At 40.4% G+C, this 19,159-nt stretch overlaps 1 protein-coding gene across 1 annotated transcript in view; it reads right to left on the minus strand.

The window, feature by feature from the left end:
- Nucleotides 1-15,029, minus strand: part of SAMTOR (S-adenosylmethionine sensor upstream of mTORC1) — a gene marked incomplete at both ends in the record, with an annotated part of 29,891 nt that extends 14,862 nt beyond the window's left edge. Inside the window, 2 exons of the mRNA XM_079532424.1 lie at nt 3,243-3,384; nt 14,870-15,029. Of these exons, the coding sequence (XP_079388550.1) occupies nt 3,243-3,384; nt 14,870-15,029 (302 nt within the window). The remainder of the gene's footprint in view (nt 1-3,242; nt 3,385-14,869) is intronic.
- Between the last annotated feature and the right edge of the window lie 4,130 nt (nt 15,030-19,159).

Below are 19,159 nucleotides of genomic sequence, written 5' to 3' on the forward strand. Positions count from 1 at the left end.
ATTCATTGTCCATACAAAGGTTCACCAGGCTACCTATGCCAGCAAAAATTAGACGTTAGAACAGCTAGGGTAAACAATCTTATCCATCCCACTTTGGTTTAAGCTCTGTGTTGAAACAGAAATTACATGAAACAGGTGTACATTTCCAAACATCACCTGCTACACTGCATTCAATTTACTGAAAATACAGACAAAAAAAAACGAAAGACAGCTGACTGTGGTCCATGTTTTCTACAACACCACATGAGGTTTACCTAAACTGCATCTGGAAGGAGACAAGGCTTTAAGTTCTCTCTTCCCATGCTAAAGATTGTATCCTATTGCCCTGAAACAGTCAAACCACTCCTGTACAATGTGGCATACGGTCAACAGCACAGTCTGCCATTTACAGCTTTAGCTTTAATGTTTTCTAGAATCTGCACGTGTGTCATCTAAATAAAAAATTAATGAAGTAAAAGAGAAGGTTATTTTCATCTGTTTTAAGAATTAGCATCACAAGATGTGTTCTCCCAGTATGTTCAACTAAATAGCAAGATACACCTTTTCACAAGGAGAACCCTGCAGGAAACATAATCTTGACCCTGAAAATAAGTATGCATTCTATATTCTCTGATTTACTTTACTGGTGCTTGGTTACACAAGAATACAAGAAAAAATAATGAAAGACCAAAAAAAAATCTTTTTTTTCCTAGCTAGTATCACATCTTAAAAGATCTTCCTTAAAAGGAAAACAAAAGCCTGAGCTATCCTTTCTTCAACACAGATACACAAGTGGTTCCCAAGTATTTTCAGCATTCCACTCTGAAATGAAACTTCATTCAACCGATCAGCTACCTTCCTGCTGCCATGGTGACACTCAGTTAAAGCACTCAACAAAAGCTTTCAATGAAGTTTCACATAAGTATAGTTCTCTTGCATGCAATTAAGCAACTAGACACAAGGAGGAGTAAGGACAATGGGGCCTGCCATCTGCGTGGCACACCTCCTTGCTGCTGACAAGGAACAAAAAAAAACAACAGAAGACAAAGTTGATCTGCCATGTTTTGGTATTTCGCCATTCAGGCCTCAGTTTCCACAAAAGAAAGAAAAAAACTTTTTTTTTTTTTTAACTGATGTGAATCTCCTGACCCCTGAATGTTGCATGCAGAAAAGATCTGTGCTTGAATTGAAGCTTTATACCGCGCGCATCTTAGTGTCTCCTATCCTATCATTCTTAGAATGAGGTTGGGCTCCCAGGCCCAAACTGGATATTTATTTGTTCACTCTGTAAATCTTATAGGAACCATAAAACCACCCCCCCAAAAAAACCACCCAACAAACAAACGAGAGAGCCAATAAACCTCAGTACACAGGATAGCAGCCGTTCCTCTGGTGTCAACATGCAACATTATCCTGTCCTGCAGGGAATGAATTGAGCTTGCCACAAGCTAAGGGAATACTAGTTAACTGAAATTGCTTTAAAAAAAAATAAAAATCAAGCAGTGTTCCCTGGGAATCAGTCCAGAATCCAGTACCATTAGTATGTGCACAGATAACCAGAACATGAGAACAATTTTATGCCCTTCACTACAAGAAAGACATCAATGCTTTGTAGCATGTCCAGAGAAAGGCAACAAAGCTTGTGTAGAGTCTGGAGCACAACTTGTATAGGGAGTAGCTGAGGGAACTGGGACTGTTAAGTCTGAAGATGAGGAGACGCAGGGGAAACCTTACTGCTCTCTATAGCTGCCTGAAAGTAGGTTGTGGTGAGGTAGGGGTTGTCTCTCCTCTCGCATAACAAGTGAAGGAACTAGAATGGCCTCACGTTGCGCTAGGGGAGGTTCAGGTTGAATACTGAAAAGACTTTCTTCTCAGAAAGAGTGGTTATGTGCTGGAACAGGTTGCCCAGGGAGGTAGTGGAGTCACCATCCCCCGAGGTGGTTAAGGAAAGGGCAGATATAATACTTAGGGCCATGGTTTAGTGGGCAATATTGATGGTAGGTAGACGTTTGGACTACATGATCTTGGAGGTCTTCTCCAATTTTAATTATTCTATTGTTCTATGAACTATTGATACAAAAGGAATGGGTTTCAAATATTAAACAAGAGCCTGCTGTAGAGAGAAAGAAAATAAGGTTGTTACTGACTTGCTCCACTTCCATCAAGTACAGAACACCTTGAGTTGTCACCAGGTTGATGTACTCTATATTAACTGTTTCACAATCCATGCCCCTTCCTCCCTCACTCAATTGCTTGTTTTATGGGATCCAAAGATCTCTGCAATAAAGTGAAATGTAGCAATGTCATCCTTGCTTCTCTTCTCTTTCTTCTGTTCATTACTTCGTATCAGTCAAATAGAGGATGACTATTCCGAGACTAGAAGAGAATGGTAATCTGTTAATATTTAATCTATTCAGTTTTAACCTACACTGATTTTTAAAGATCCCAGGGAAGCTGGAAACCTCCACTGCTGCAGCATTTTATAAACAAACTGATACCTACAAAGACTTTATTACATGTAGTTGATATACTTCCTCAAAGTTGGATTGATTGGAATAACTTTCATATCATGATGGAAAAAATGAAGTTTTTCTAAACATCTGGATATGCAAAGACCTTACTCTCAGACTTACATCATCATCTTCCTCTGTCTAAAGACATTCCTGGAAGCAGGATTGTGCATAAAGTCTTTTTCATATAAAATTTCAACAGTATTTTGTTTTATTCCACTGTACAGGTTTCACAGTATGCCTCAGATGCCAACCATATGTAGGAATCCTGAGTGACTAACACTTATCCTATTTTAGACCTCAGTTTCCTCAAGGATTGAAATAGTTTAGTTGAACTCAATCCAGGATTTTACTATTAGGGCATGCAAGAAGTTTAAAATCCACGTACTTACATGCACAAGTCAAACCCATACCCTGTTCAGCTACGCTCATTGCATTAATTCAGTTTAGATTCAGATGAACGCATATAACATTACTTCTTAAATTTACTTGCAGCTTCAGCACATGAAGAAAAGGAAGTTGTTTGCTGAAGTTGCTTTAAAAAAAAAAAATATCTAATTTTAGGAGAAACTACTTCATTATGGATTTACAGTTTATAAATTGGAACAGTAAGAAGGTATTTGTTTTGGGAACCAATACATCATTAACATTTTATAGAACAAATGTTATAAATCATCAAATAAAAAAACCTGTATTGTAAAGAATTACAAATATAAACACGCAACCACATCTTTCAAAGACATGAGGGCTTACCTGCAACACCATTCAATTCGGCCTTCCCCTTCACAAGTTTTTGCCCAGTGATTATCTGCAAGGTTCTTCATTGCCACAGCATATTCACAGAGAGTTTCCTCATCCTCACAGTGTTCACGCCAGATTTTATCAAAGTCTCCCACTGAGCAAAACAACAATAAAAAAAAATACTGCACATTAGACACAATGTGTCTCATTATCTTCATGGCAAAGTCCCCATCTTCCCATTAAAGAAGTTACATAATGCTGTAAGAGATTACTTTACCTGCATTTAACAAAATGAGGCCCCCTTTCTCTAGTCAAACACAATGCTTCTTCAAGGCTTTTGAGAAGGGACTATCGGGTACTTGAGAAGCTAGCAATATTCTCAGAACACTGACTTTGTTCACCTCATTCCATGAAATTAAAGTTACTGGGAAGTTCTGCTTCCATTTCTGTGCACGGGTATTAAACATGACAAACATTTTTAGAATTGAAAGACTGGAAGGCCTCCTAGTTGCATTCATGTTTGCAGTAAATACTCTGCATGATATACATGGAAAAATGCTCAAATGAAAGTTTAATCAAGACTACAGATTTCTTTGGATACACTGGAAAAAGAATTCAAGCCTTCACTGATACCTGCCTATGTAGTCAGTATCAATAAAATAACTTCTAAGCAACAGTACTGAAGAATCAGACCAATTACAGTGGAGAAAAAAAAAAAAAAAAAAAAAAAAAAAATCAGACAAATTTGCCAATTTCCACTAACAGTTTTATTTTCATGTTCCTCATCTCACTAAAAAAAAAAAAAAAGTCTTGCAGGTTAAATTCTAACACTTTTAAGTAATTAAACATGATGACTTTCCCACTTCTGCAGGGAAGTATCCACTTCCTCTAGCTTGCTTTACATAATGTACTGCCAAACAAAAACAAGGTAAATACTAGTGGTGCAAGCTACAACTCCTGTTATAGTTTCTACTGCACAAAAAACTTTGGTATACTTTACTAAAAGACTCTTCTGCCATAAGAAAAAAAAAAAAAAAAAAGACACATGCTCACAGGTATGATCTTCACTAATTCCTTTTTTGTTTCTTAATCACAAATGTGTGCACACATCCAGTATAGATTCATATATGTATTTGCAGAATAAAAATTATGCATTGATTTTGCATGCTCACGCTGATACAGCTAACAGCAAGTTACTAAAAGCAAAGGTACACTCTAAGATTAGACTCTGACAACAAATATTTAACAGCATGGTTTCAGAACTAGTCTTGTGGCCCCTTAATATGACAAAGAAATACTTACAAAGTGCATCAATCATAGCTGACTATAACATTTGCTAAAGCCTGGAAAGTAGCTTATGGTATAACTTGTCATTCCCATATCAGTAAGGTATTTCTAACTCATTGGTGAGAATCCCTTTGATGTTCTTTATTTTAATTAGCAGTAACAGACTTCTTTCCATGGCAACTTTTTCTTTTTGCTTGCGTGCAAAACAGTAATAATGTCTGGTTAGCCCATCTGTCCTCCAATTACAGCAAGACTGGGTACGAGAGACAGAAGACTTAGAAGAATTTAACCAGTGATCTAAGTTACTGCCTCTGTAAGTTTGGTTTAGGGATGTCACAACTATTTGCTCTTCAAAAATAATCATCTGCAATCATCAAAATGAGTCATGTTTCAATGAGGTGTTTACACTGCCTTGCATGAGACAGCAATCAGGATGGAAGGCCAGGGAGTGGATGTGATACTATTTTAGTTTTAATACAACAGGGAAGCTAAGCAAGACATCACGTATTCTGCTTGCTGTGAGACAAACATGAGAAAGATGTTAGACTGGACAAATAAGTGCAGTATTATATTTGAGCAGTATCCTGTGGTACTTCCCAAGTGATTCAAGTTCAAGGAGACACGCTTTACACCAGAAGGCATGAGCATGGTCCCCAGCTGCCTACCAGCACAGGGCATGCCTGACAAATGCACACCGGAGGCACAGCCCTGCTGCTGTTTCTGATGGAACTTAGGGCTCATTTTGCCAGAGCTGTTCGGAAACCTTATGTGGAAGTAATCACACAGGGCGCATCAAATTCTACTGATGAAAGAGAGCAAGAAATGGTACATAGTGTCCTACCAGCAAAAGGGGCAAAACTAGCACAAGCTTTGCTCCCATTTCCTCAAAACAGAAGCGCTGATCCTATGCAGACAGCATCAAAACAGAAAGCACTAGCTAAGCTTAAAGTGTATTCTCAATAGCTATTTAACTGTTATGCAATTTAGATGTAGTTTCATAGTTCTTCTGCCACACACTCTGAATCTTACTGCATGAGCCTGACAGCTATAAAACACTTGACAGGCATGCACTTGCTGGAATTTTGATTAAGAACATGCAGTAGAAAGAAGTAAACAAGTAAACATTCAGAGAGAAAAATATCACCAATAAAAAAAATCTCAGTTTAGCACCTTTCAGTCATTTAACTTCACCTGGTCTATTTCTAGACAATAGTTCCATTTCCCAGTATCACTTTTTCTTAAGAATTCAAAAATAAAATGGATGGGGAAGAAAAGTGCAAAGACGAAATACTTTTAGCCAACTCATCCTTTCTTACAGAGCAGAAGCAGTGCCTCCTGACACCAATTCCTTTTATCTCCTGAGCAAAGTTGAAAATGTTCACATTTCTGAGGGCTGAATGAAGAGCTAAATAGTCCACTCATACAGAATCTGAAATGCAATACACAGCAACAGATCTGAAGCTATTTGCACCCCAGGATAGGAACTCTGAGTTACAACAAAAATGCCTATGGCAGTACCAGCTTTTTGGCACTGAGCTGAAAAGAAAAAAGGAACCGTTAGAGACCGTTAGAGAAACACAGAGCAAAAATTAAAAAACAAACAAAAAGAACACAAAATAATTCCATCACACATCCTACATAGAGCCAATTCCACATGCACTTCTGCTTTGTTACCTTCTACCCAAACAGATCAACAAGTACAGAAATAGCAACATAGGACAGACATAGCCCAGTTTCTGTATGAGGAACACCTCAACAGACACAGGAAAAAGGTGGATGAAAGCATAAGCGGACAGATTTCCACATGGCCATGAGTGACGTGGGAAAGTTAAATATAAAACAATGCCTTCTTGTTCAAAGATGAGGAGACAGAAAAAGCATGAAGGGCAGCTTCAATGCAAAAAAAATGTGCACAAAATGCACAATTAAGCTTAAAGTTCACACAGCTTGGAAAACTAAGGGAAGAAAATTCATGAAAAACTTCAAAGAGGCCACTTCTCATTCTGCAGTTCCTAGACCACAAAAATCACTGAAAGACAGAACGGTGAGCAAGTGTATGGTAATACCTGTGCAGCTCTTCTCATACAGTGTTGTCTAAGCACCTGCTACTATGGCACTGCTGGGTGTGATACAACGACCACCTGTCTGCCCTCTTCCCGAACAACTGCAGATAAAAGGTTTTCTTAACAGACTGACGTAATTGTGCAGCAACCTTCAATGAAGCATTTGAGGTCCAACTTCCTTTAAGCAAGAACCATAGCAGTGAGTTATTTTCGCATGTTTTCCACATTCCTCTTCAATGCAAGATTAGAGAAAGCACAGATAAGGGTATTACACAAACATACAGGAACACAAATTCCAGAACCATGCTCCAATACTGTCCACGCTGAAAATGCTCATAATGACTCCTATCTGTTGACAGACTCTCAGGGAGTGACTACAACAGGTCTTGCAACTTCAACTGGTACCCAGAAAGCAGCAGAGCTGTGTATTCAGTTTCACAAAGAATACGTTATAATCCATGTACAAATACCACATTAACTCTAGTGCAGTTCAACATTTATTTGTGCAGCCAAAAAGACAGTAAAAGGTGCAGAAAGGCTCCACTGCAAAGCCAATGCTTACTAAAACAATAACATCGTCTGTTAGGCGATCGCTAAGGCTGTAAATTAAATAAAATTTGTGGTAGCTAATCTAAAGGATTAAATATATGTATATATATATATATATATGTGTGTGTGTATATATATATATATCTTCAATCACATTTTAAAGTTAATATTTGGTTTTGTGCGTTCAACTTTTCATGTCAGAATCTCATGACCGCACCATTATACAAAGCTTAAGGCTCCCTGACAGTACTTGAAGATTATCTTTCATGCAGTTTTAAACCCATGTTGGGTATTGACTCTTCGGAGAGTCATCTCAGAACTCCACAGAAGATCCAGTTACACTGAAATCCAGCTTGAAAAACATCTTATTTATAATAATTATTTATAAGACACCTTAGAGGTGTTCAAGGCCAGATTGCATGTGGCTCCGGGCAGCCTGGTCTAGTATGGGGAGGTTGGTGGCCCTGCATGTGGCGGGGGGGGTTGGAGATTCATGATCCTTAAGGTCTCTTCCAACTCCAGCCATTCTGTGAAGACTGGCACACCACAGAAGCTTCACACACCTATCATTACAGTCATATTATTTTAAAATTATTTAAAACCTTGCTATCCCCTCTGTCTGAAATTGCCTAGAAAATACACTGCCTACTCTTCACCTTGAAGGTTAACTACTTTAAAACCAAAAAGCCAAAGCCCACCTCTTCCTAGCACATCTGCCAGTCAGTGAAGAAATAACTGACCAACTCATAGGTTCACCACAGCACATCATTTTCTAAAACAAAACCAAAATCCACTAATATTTACTTAGAATTCATGAATCCCTCAAAATAACTTCCACTGACATTAATAGTGCACGCAGAATAGCCAATCACACCACGAAACTCAACCACAGAGCAATCACCTGTCACTGAAGCCTGTCTCATAGAACAAGTTAGTCACGTAGACGTTATTTTAAAATGACCCTAATTACAAGACAATTTTAATTTTGGGGAACAGCAATAGACAGGTAACGTTAGCTGTAAGTTCTGGCAGCTGAAGACATGTTTTTTACTGAAAAATTATACAGACTCAGACGGAACACCCCTCATTGCACACTGATTTGTAAGAACTGAAGGTCTCCAGTACAGCCAGGAAAGACCAAGTTTATCGTTCTTGATGGGCCAACCCCACACTAACTCCCCTCTTCAAGCGGTCTGCTTCTTAAAACAAAATCCTGCTTTCTTCCATTCTAGATTCATTGTTTGGTTTGGTTAAACTTTAAAAGATTGTTCTTCATAGAGTGTTAAATACAATTGTCATTTGGGGTATGTTACACAAATAGGAAAATTAACAAGTTGTTTTTCAACTAAGACTTCTGACAGAATACATCGAATGTATTTTAAACACTGTTTTTATGTAAAAAACAGAGCTCAGCTTTGCTAAAAACTATTTTGCATTTGAGCATGGGATAAAAACCCAAACAACAGATCTGATTCATTTTCCTTCAACAAGTAATAAAACAGCTAAGTCACATGGAGTTAAGCATACTATCTGCACCCAGGAGACAACTCTGGTAATTACGCTTTTCCTTAATTCCCTTGCTGCCAGATAGAGATGACTGCACTATCTCAAAACAAATGCAAGATACTCTGCCCGTCAGCAAACTAGATCTAATATCCCTAAATTTATCTGGAACTATGCACTTTAGATTGAAGTAGATGCAGTGTGGTATTAGATCCTAATCTCCTTTACCCCCCAGAAGAAATACTTTCTTAGGACTTTAGGAAGACTGCAATTACACAGCTATTATGTTCTTTTGGTAAGTTACAATTTTCTGAATTTAAAAGTAGCTGTAACAAAGAAAAAGTCGAAATAAGGGTTTGAACTTCTGGCTACCTACATGATAATATGAATTGGTAATAGCAAAAGATGGAAATGGGGTGGATTGCATCTATTTGACAGCTCAAAGCCTTTCTGAGCACACCTTTGGCTCCTATGAAACAGGAAAAAAAAAAAAAAAAAAAAAAGCTTAACACATGACTAACAATGAAAGAAACACAAGTGACATGTTCATATTTGTCCAACTGTGTTAATAAACCTCTGTGAATTGCTCACTGTTGAAAAGGAACCTATGCCCACATTTATAAGCACCTGTGACAATGCTGGCTGACTTCAGCTGACAGGCTGCTAGCCATGGCTGTACCTAGCAAGCAAGACCTTCCAGCTTCTCTTTTTGCTGTTGTTGATGCCAATGCACTGCGGAATGAAAAAAATCCATCTCATTTTTAGCTTCCTAACACTGCCTGTCACTTGTTTACTGTTTCCAGCAAATAAGCTTCTCCAACATGCCTATCAGTACACAGGGAAGGAAACCCTATGCCATGAGCTGGGCTAAAGCCGAAATCAAATTCCTATGAATACTTTATGTGATAATAATGCTTTATTAACAGTAACTTATCCCTTGAAATTCAGTTGCACTAATAGATATCTGGATGCTGTGGCAGTGATTAATTACACAAAGAATATTAGCTAACACTCTGCTATTTAAAACTCTCAGTGTATACAAGCCAAACCAGAAACCTACTAACATCTGTCTTACTAAAACAACACATGAAAGATGTTTGGTATTTCTGCTTCACTGCTGACCAGTTTTATACGTCTGGATACAGAGTGTGAACTTCAACTCAGACAAAGTTCAAGCAAACAAAGCCAATATTTCTGTCTTCTCTGACCAATGCTTGCTTTACATTTCCTAGGATTTACCTGAAATGTCTCACAATAAAATCTCATTTATTTTACAATGCAAAAATATTGCAAGCACACATATATTTTTCTATATGTACACACCCACACACACATGTACATAATATATTGATATCTATATAGATGCTAGACAAGGTCAGATACAGAAAACCGCAATTGGTAGAAGTTGTACGTATGAATCTGCATCTTTACACAGACTTCCAGGATATGTTCCATTTGCTATTTAGGGTCAGCTTTCGTCACCCTGAAGAATGATTTGTGTCTCCAATCCACCATAAATCACTTTAAGGACTGATGGCTGTCACACAGATGTGGAGAGCCCATTAGCAATGGCTAAAGCAATTACTGCCCGCAGATGTTGACTGACCCTCTCTCTTCCCCAAACCTGACTGAGGGACCAACTACATGCAGCACTTAATGCAACCAAAGAGATAAACACATTCACATGAAACTGATTTTAGAAGACCTGTGTAAACACAGGGAGAAAAATCTGAAGCAGCTGAAGCAGAGGCACAGATTTCACTGTGCCGAACATGCATCAGGAACTCTGTTTTCCCTGCAAAAGCGATAAAAGGAGCTGAGAGGGAGGTCACATACAGCTGTTTGTTCAGTGGATTCAAGTCTGTGCTGTAGCCAGTGGGCGTCCAAAACCTGTAGGCTAGCTAAATGATACCAGTGATTTCATTAAATGCCCCTATCATCCTGTAAAATACTACGAGATTTCTAATACAACTTCCACTCAAACTGTGGAGTACAACCTGTAAAGACAATTGTATCTTCACACCCATATCGTAAAATAGCATCATTTCAAATTTCTAATGAAATGGCATTTTGTTCATTGTTTGAAAATATAACAGTATCCCCAAATGCTTCTCTCTTCCATGAAATTAATACAAGTGGGAAAAGATGAACAGAGATCATTCTTTATACATACATTTCCCCAGTAAACCGGCTTTAAGTTTTCATCAAAAAAGGAGTAACAGCTGCTAACGTACCATGTAGAGCTCAGTGACAATTCTCCTGTCCTGTGAAAAATGTGAAACAGGAAACATTTTGAAATAGTGACATCAGGAAGAATTTAAGCTTTCTCAGGGTTTTGTCACAAAAAACATGAGGAAGAGATCATAAAGCAACTGATTCCTGAACAACACTTTTCACATCAATGTCTCCACTACTTACCTACTCAATGTCTTTACTGTTGTACAACAATTTGTGATTCTAAAACTTCTTGCAAGTCTTCCAACAGGAAACAGTATCACTTTTTTTATGATTCAAATATGAAGTACAACATTAATACAACACACAGCAGAATATTTCCTAAAACTCCTTCACAGATCCCTCAGAATTTTTCCACTTGTACTAGGTGTAGGGTTTCCAGGGACAAGTAGGCCACTGCAAAACATCTTCCCAGACTATATATATAACTCCATAACTGAGGGTCATGCTGTACAGAAAATGTTTACTTGATAAATAGAGGTCTGCATGATTACAAAAGAAACAGAAAGAAAATGCTGTCTTTGCGTGAAGAAGGGATTTTTATACCACAGTAAAAATTAACCCTGCTTGGCTATTATAAGCAATTGGAAGCAAGCAAGCTAATATTACATTGCACATGCTCAACAGATCATGCTTGGTTCCTGACGAACTACTCAATCTGCTCTACCAAGCCTGTCTGTGAGGCCTGACAGGTGTCACCATGCCGCAACCAAAGCCGGGCTGCAGGTACCATAAAGGTGCACACTGGAAAACACTGCAAACTTTGGGTCACCTGTGGTACCAAGCAACAGAACCATGAGCAACTCCAATCCTCCAAACTGTCCGATTTTTCCAAATTTGGGTTTAAAAAAAACTCAACAAAACAAACACAATCAAAACCTAGTTTCTGTACTTTCCAAGTGCTTTTGTCAAGTACTCCGAAGTTTCCCGCAAGCAAAAAGCTAAGCACTGAGAGCTGTTGTCTCAGCTTTTGGATTTCACTCTGGTGTGTGAAGTAATTAAGACTCAACTAATCCACTTGGATAGGAAACAGAAGCAGAACTCCAGACAAACAGGTGGATTCTCCATGCTAATGAGATCAATTCCTAGGTGAACACTTTCCACCTCAGTGTGCTTATTCTCACTTGAGAATGTTTTCTTTAGGCAGACAGTGTTTACAGGCTAACCTGAAGAACAATGTGTATTTTTAGGAACCACTAGACAGGTTTTGGCCGTGCCTATCACTGCCTTAAAGGAGTCTGACACAACTTTTTAATGATTAGCTAATTCAGTTGACGCATTCGGTTAGCACAGAAAAGAACTTAAGCTGATCCATTTCAAATACAGTAAATGCTTGTCATAAATACACTGGCATGGACCATGACATTACACTGTCACAGTAAGATTCAGTTTCAACAAATTTCAGGAGTTTGTGGCTTTCCATTATGAAGAGACTGCCTAGCCCTTGAGATGATGGGATGAGATGACTGAACTTTCCTTCACTGACTCCTTAGAAGTTAGAAAAAAAGTTGTGATGAATTGCTAGTTAAAAAATCCTGCTTTTGCACTTGGACAAACACGTGACCTCTTTAGAGAAGTGTTAGCTTGCAATTCTGAAGCATACTGCTGTAAATTTTGCATTTTCCAAAACAAGAAAGAGAGAACTATTGTGGGAAATAAAACCTGCAGCTGTGCCGACCACATGTGCACCTGCAAGGCAGGTGATAAACAGTCTTACCTTCTATGACTGCCCCATTACAACAAAGGCCTTGCTAATAGCAACAAGGCAAGTGAATTCTCAAATAAATAAGCTATTAAAATCAAGGCCGTATTATTTCCACCAACTTCTCCATGTCTCAAGGATGCATGTATCCTCCTCCAACACTTATAGCAGGGTAACTTATGATCATATTACAATACCAAGGGTTTCCTAGATCTCTCCACCCTATACACCATCATCGTATATCTTTCAGAAAGATTCAACATGCTTTTATTTTCCCTCCAACAAATTAGTACAGATAAAGCACCAAAGTCCACGCAACAGCACTTCTAATACTGTTTGCTTACTTCGATGAAATGGAAATTAGTTGCGTAGAACTCCAGTAGATGTGAGAAGCAGTATTAATTAAAACAACAAAAAAACAATACAGGACTGGAATAATGCCAACAGATGAGTTATTGCTCTCTATGGAGGTGGATGTACCGCACTGTGGAAGCAAGAGGCTTTACCTGCATAATGAAATGTAAGTATATAACCAAGGATGAGTTTTGTTTACTTGTTTTTGGTGGGTTTTCTTTGTTTTTGACCCTGGCTTTTTTGCACACTCACTTCTAATTCAAATTTTACCAAGAGATTACAGATTATTTAGTGATCTTTTACTTCTTTAGCAAACCAGCAGCTTTGATTTTGTCACAGTAATGTACTTTCCAAGCTCTATAATACAAGAAAGAGGAGAAGACACTTCAGAGGTCAAGAGCATCCCAGTACCATGATTTGAGAATGATACTGAATGAAATTCAGAAGGAAAATTCTCAAGCCTAGTTTTAGAAGCAGAGAGGAATGTTAAGGAGAAAGACTCAGAACTTCCTTCCACAAATGAAATTCTCAAATTGAAATAACCTAATGGATGAAGTGCTACTCCCACAGATCACAAACAACAAAGATAAAGCAACTTCGCCTAATAACCTGCCCTTTGCTGAAAAGTATGCTTACACTGATTCCCATATAATTTAGACTTCCATCTAAAGCAATTCAGTTGATAATTTCTCACGTTTCTTGAGGTTAACAGTGCCAACATTTGTCCTTTTTAATCTGCATACACTCCAAACTAACAGAAATGTGACCTGTTCATAGCCAGACTCCTTTGCCAAGATCTTACTGTTTAAACACACTGTGCTCCTTCAACCAAATACCAGGCAAACACGGGAGATCCTTCCTTTGGTTTTGGCTCACACTAAAGCCAAAAAAAACAATGACTCTTGATCAGTGCCTCCATAGGTAGTTATCTGCCCAAATGCTACAGACAGGCTGCCTGTGTGGGGATTCCAAATCCAGAAAGCAGTCCAACCTTGTTTCTTTAACAGATGTGTCATGGGAAGACACGTAGGAGTTGCAAGAACTTGTGTCTAGAACATCAACAGTTCCGATTTTACGTGTGTCCTTCTGGAGTAAGGGAACAACCTGTTTGCCAGGCCACTAAAGAGCTGTAAGCTCACTAATAGAATGAATGGATGATTTTTTTGCTAATCTGCGTTGAAAGAGATCATTGCCATCAACCCGAGCAGCTCTGCCTGCAGCAGGGGGGTTGGAGTTTGATGATCCGTTCCAACCCAAGCCATTCTATGATTCTATGAAAAACCTATAAATTCCAGCAGGGAAAAAACAACAACCCTCAACTCCAGCACTCACGCTAAACCATTTCTGTCATGTTTTAAGCACTTCAGTACCACTCAGAAGAACCCAGCACACGGGCGTTAATACCGAAGGCCAGCTAAAACACAAAGCAATCTATTTTACTAAGCTTGTCTCAACTCTTTCGCTCAACGCCCCGGCTGAAGAAAGGAGCAGAGTAACAAAGCCTTCCCAGCTCACCGTCCATCTCTCCGCTCTCCTCATTCCCGCAGACCTCCACAGTTCGGAGATGGATCCCCGCGGCGAAGCGTCTCCCCGGAGCCACGGGCACCGAAGGCGCCGCTCACCTTCTCGCAGTCCATCACCGTCGCAACCCATCGGGAACCAGGCGCACTCCCCCCGCCCCCCTCCCGCTCATCCCAAGGACGGCGCTGCAGGAGGATCGCCCCTTGGGGAGGGCTCACCCTGCCGCCCGCCGCCCCCCGCCCGCAGCCGGAGCAGGAAGCGGCCGCGGAGCCGCTCCGAGCCGCCCCCCCCACCCCGTCACGCCCCCTTCGGCGGCGGCCTCTGCCCGGCCGTCCCGCGGCCCCCGCCGCTCCGCCGCCCGAGGAGACGAACGGGGCGGCCCGGCCCGAGCGGCGCGAAGGGGGCGGCACCCTCCCCGCGGTTACCTTCGCGGTACTTCTTGCGCAGCCGTCGGTGGACGCTCTTCACCACCCCCGAGAGCTTCTCTTGCTCCAGCTTCCGCTCCTGCTCCGGGGGCGGTGGGGGTGGCGGCGGAGAAGCGGCAGCCCCGCCGGGCCGAGGCCGGGACCGGGGAGCGGCCTCCATGGCGGTACCGCTGCTCCGCCGCGCGCAGCCCGGCCGAGGGAGGTGTGAGCCGGACGCTACGGGACAACGCGCGTGCGCCGCCCTCCGCCGCGCGGCATGCCGGGAAATGGAGTCCGCGGCGGCCAAGCGCCTCGCGGGGCCTCCAGCGCTGAGGTGCTGTTCCGAGCACAGCTATAAGCAGAACAGGTCGAACACCCCCGAGCTCATAGCAGGGACATCTCTCGTGCTGGCCTGTTCGGCTTCGCTAGCAGCAGCTAATTTGTTCTTTGAGGATGTTCATAAACGCTAAGAAGTTAATTGCGGTTACAATTAAATCACATGGATTTGGGCAGGGTCAAGGTTTCATCCCAATGAGAATTCGGTGAGATGCACCACCTCGCCCTGTGGGCTGTGTGACAGTTCCATCAGCTCTGTCTGTCCTGCCAAAAGGATTATTTTGTGTCCGGTCAGGGTACGGCATCATTCTGCTCTTCCGATAAACTTCTAATTGAAGATGCAATTATCGAAATGAACTAACTGTTCAGACAAAAGCTTTTCTTTGTTATCGACTGCAAAGTCATCCCTTTCTTACCTCACTCTGAGGTGTACAGGCAAAACCTGCACTCCCTGCAGGCAGAGGCTGTGTGCTGTGAGTGACGGCCTGGCTTTTCCAGGCGTTGCAGTCTAAGTGCTTAAAGAACTGCAGTCCACTTTGGTTCTTGCATCACAAGCGTTATATGCCACTGTGTATTTTGCTGTCAAAATATTGCAGGCTTCTCCCTTCCCCGCTCAAAACACAGGAACATCATGAAGAGAATTGAAGCTTGTCACTGGTGATGGCAGTAAGAAGGATAGAGAAGTGTGGTGTTTTAGTTATTTTTAGTTACGTTTTTTCTTAAAAATTTCAAACTGCTATTAAACAAAATAGGACAAATTAATTAAAAAAACAACTAGTGTACCTAGTGCATACGAATTTCACTTTCACTTGGAAGACGTCTGGAAATGAGTGTCTTGTACAGGTGATTCCATTTCATATTCACAAGAAGCTAAACTGGCATTAGAAAGGAGGCTCAGTGCTGAGGCTCTATTTTGCCTTGCTGTAATGCTTCCAGTTTTATATGCAGGCCACATAAAAACACTAAGTCAGTGTAAAAAGAGGAGACTGAACTGATAGCTAGTGGGGACTTTTTGCTCTAAGGGCAGCCTACACAGTGGTTAATGCTCCATCCACTTTAAGTTGTGTAGGATTTGGGGAAGCACAGAATTAAGAAGAAAAGCATGAGTCAGTCCTCTGTGTGTAGTGTATTATCAGGAGGCCACTGGGAGTTCTGGAGGGACAGAAAAGAGATGGAAGCATTTGGAGAATGCCTGACTTACTGCTGTGGGATCAACCCTACCACCCACAGCCCAGAACAACTGAACTCAGAGTGGATCTGTGATCTGGAAAACTGTATAACTGCCTGTAGAATTGGACAGTTTGTTCCCTTGCTCTGTCACCTTCAGAGTAAACAGGTTATTTCTCATGTTCAGATGAACTTCCTGTGTACCAGTTTGTGCCCATTACCCGTTGTTGGGAACCACTGAAAAGAACCTGGTTCCATCCTCTTGACTCTCACACTTTAGATATTTATAAACATTGACAAGATTTTCCCCTCAGTCTTCACTTCTGCAGCCTCCCAGCCTTTCCTCACAAGGGAGGTGCTCCAGGCCCCTCAACATCTTTGTTGCCCTCCTCTGGACTCTTTTTAGATCCCTGCCTTTTTTGAAGGGAGGAGCCCAGAACATGGCGCAACACTCCAGATGTGGTCTCAGCAGAGCACAGTTTACATTCTTCATTGCTAAAGAAGTAAATTATAATTTTAATTTCAGTAAGCAAGTAAAAGAGCATTACTGGATTACTCAGGAGTACACAGGGAAGAAGCTTTATACTTTCAGAATACGCAGATCCTTACCTTGGTTTGGCAATGGAGACATGCTGTAAATTCCCTATAGAATATGTGGTGAGAATTAGCTTCCAGCAACGGAATCCAAATGCAAAGTTATCAAAGGAGGAGCATGTAGATTCCAGAAGGTGATGGCAACCTGGTGATTAAAGCAGGACTAGTTCTGACCGACCTGGAGCTGATGATCCAGTGGTCTGGTGAGGCAGGAAAAACAATTGTGCTGAATACATTTCTTGTACACAGTACAGGGAGAGTCAAGGAACAAACAGAGATGAATACAAGTCTTGTAATTGCCCCTGAGGCAGGACAGCAGAACTACTGATAAGCATTTGCACTTCCTCCAAAAGAATAAGAGAAATTCTTATGTCCAGATGGAGACAATGGAGTTTCACTACCTGGGAAATAATCTTTTGAGCACTTGTACCAGCTACCTTGAATATAGAAAATGCCTGAGAGATCCTCTGTATATTATTTGCTTTTTCGGAAAAAAAAGCAGATTTAGGGCAAACTAGGATAGCTTTGGTGTTTTTTTTGTTGTTGTTGTTGTTTTGGTTGTGGTGGTGGTATTTGTTTGTTTGTTTGTTTTAACATTTCTGAACTATTTTAGCACCCATCACTTTTCATGGATGGCTTTAGAAAGAAAAGCCAATTCACAGACTGGGAAGAGAAATTACCCCTTCTCTATCCAGTGCTCAGGTGGCTGGGATGTTGACTGAGGGTGTGGGAAAACCAGTTCACATGCCTGCTCTGCCTACAGGGATCTGAACCCACATTTTCAGTACCCAGTGATACAAAGGGGAAGTGCTTTTCCTTTCTTCTCTAGGGAAGGGTGTCAGCAGTCTATATTTTCAGTCTTTCTCCTTGGAAAAAGCATGGAAGAAAAGTAACATAGAAACTTTCTGAAATGAGTGGATCAGCATTGCTCTGCTTCCATTTCTGTTCCAGTGGCAGTTTGACAATCAGGTCTTTTCAGCCTGTTCATCCCTTCTATCATATTGTTTCTGGTAGTTGGAAAAGGAAACAAAAAATGACACAGCATCAAAGAGAATAAACTTTTATAGATAACATTCTTTATCTACTGTGATGGCATCACCATAAGATTCTCTAATGCAACACAATCTGCAAGAATATTACCAAAAGCATGTAATGATTTTAATGGAATATTGAGATACTGAGATAATTTACAAGGAATAAAATGTTCTTTGTTAGATGTGGAACTATTTTTGCTATGTATACATGAAGGGAAGACAAACAGGAATCAACAGCATATTTGCTTTGCATTTAAGATTTTCCTTATTAATTGTGGTGTCCTATAAGCCATGAAATGCAGGTAATTTGATTTTAAAAGTGGGAGTCACATGTCTAAATTTGCACTGAGGCAATTATTAAGAGGTAGTCCATTATTACATTTCTCTAGACTACACACTTTAGTAATTAGAAATACATAGTAATTAAAACTGCTACCCCATAACAATAATTTTTGAGTTATAGAACTGAGATTCCATTCCTGGAGGTTGACACCTCTGAAAGTCCACTTACATCAGCAGTTCCATTACTTAGGCCCCTGTGCTTTTTTTAATGGCAAAAATAGGCCTGATAATGACTACAGTTTGCACCTGACATTCCAATATTTACTGAAATAAAAAGTTTGCTTGTGGAAAACAAAAGATTCTTCTATTGAAGGATCCATTAATGTTGCTCCTCATGTAGCTGGAGACAGCCAACTTGGTGACAAAGGCTGAAAAATCCATCACATCTGCGGTCTCATTATGGAGTCTAACAATGTATTCCCAAGCTCACCAGAATTAGACACTGATAGGAGATTTTATTTACTGAAATCATGTCTTTTGCTTGCTAGCTTGTGTTGCAGTAAAGCAGGAATAATTTTATCAGTAGCCAGCATTTCTGATAAGCAGTGCATTAGCTGCCTCTGTTCTGGTCAGCAGATACCAGCTGTGTCTGTCCATGGGAGGTTGCTGCTTCTTTTGCCATAGGAAAGAAGCTGAAAATGCTTTAATCACTTCAGTCTGTCATTTGTTTAATAATAATTAGGTGAATTAAACTATTGAAATGCTTACTGCAAATGTAGCGAAGTTCCTTATAACTCAGTTATTTTCAGTTTCATCTACAGTGCAGAAGGGAAAATGATCCTTTCATTATTGAAAGGATAATATTGAATATTGAGAATAGATTACGCATTTTTTTAAT

This window comes from Tetrao urogallus (genome assembly GCF_951394365.1).
Source record: "Tetrao urogallus genome assembly, chromosome: 1".
In the NCBI taxonomy this organism is placed as follows: Eukaryota; Metazoa; Chordata; class Aves; order Galliformes; family Phasianidae; genus Tetrao; species Tetrao urogallus.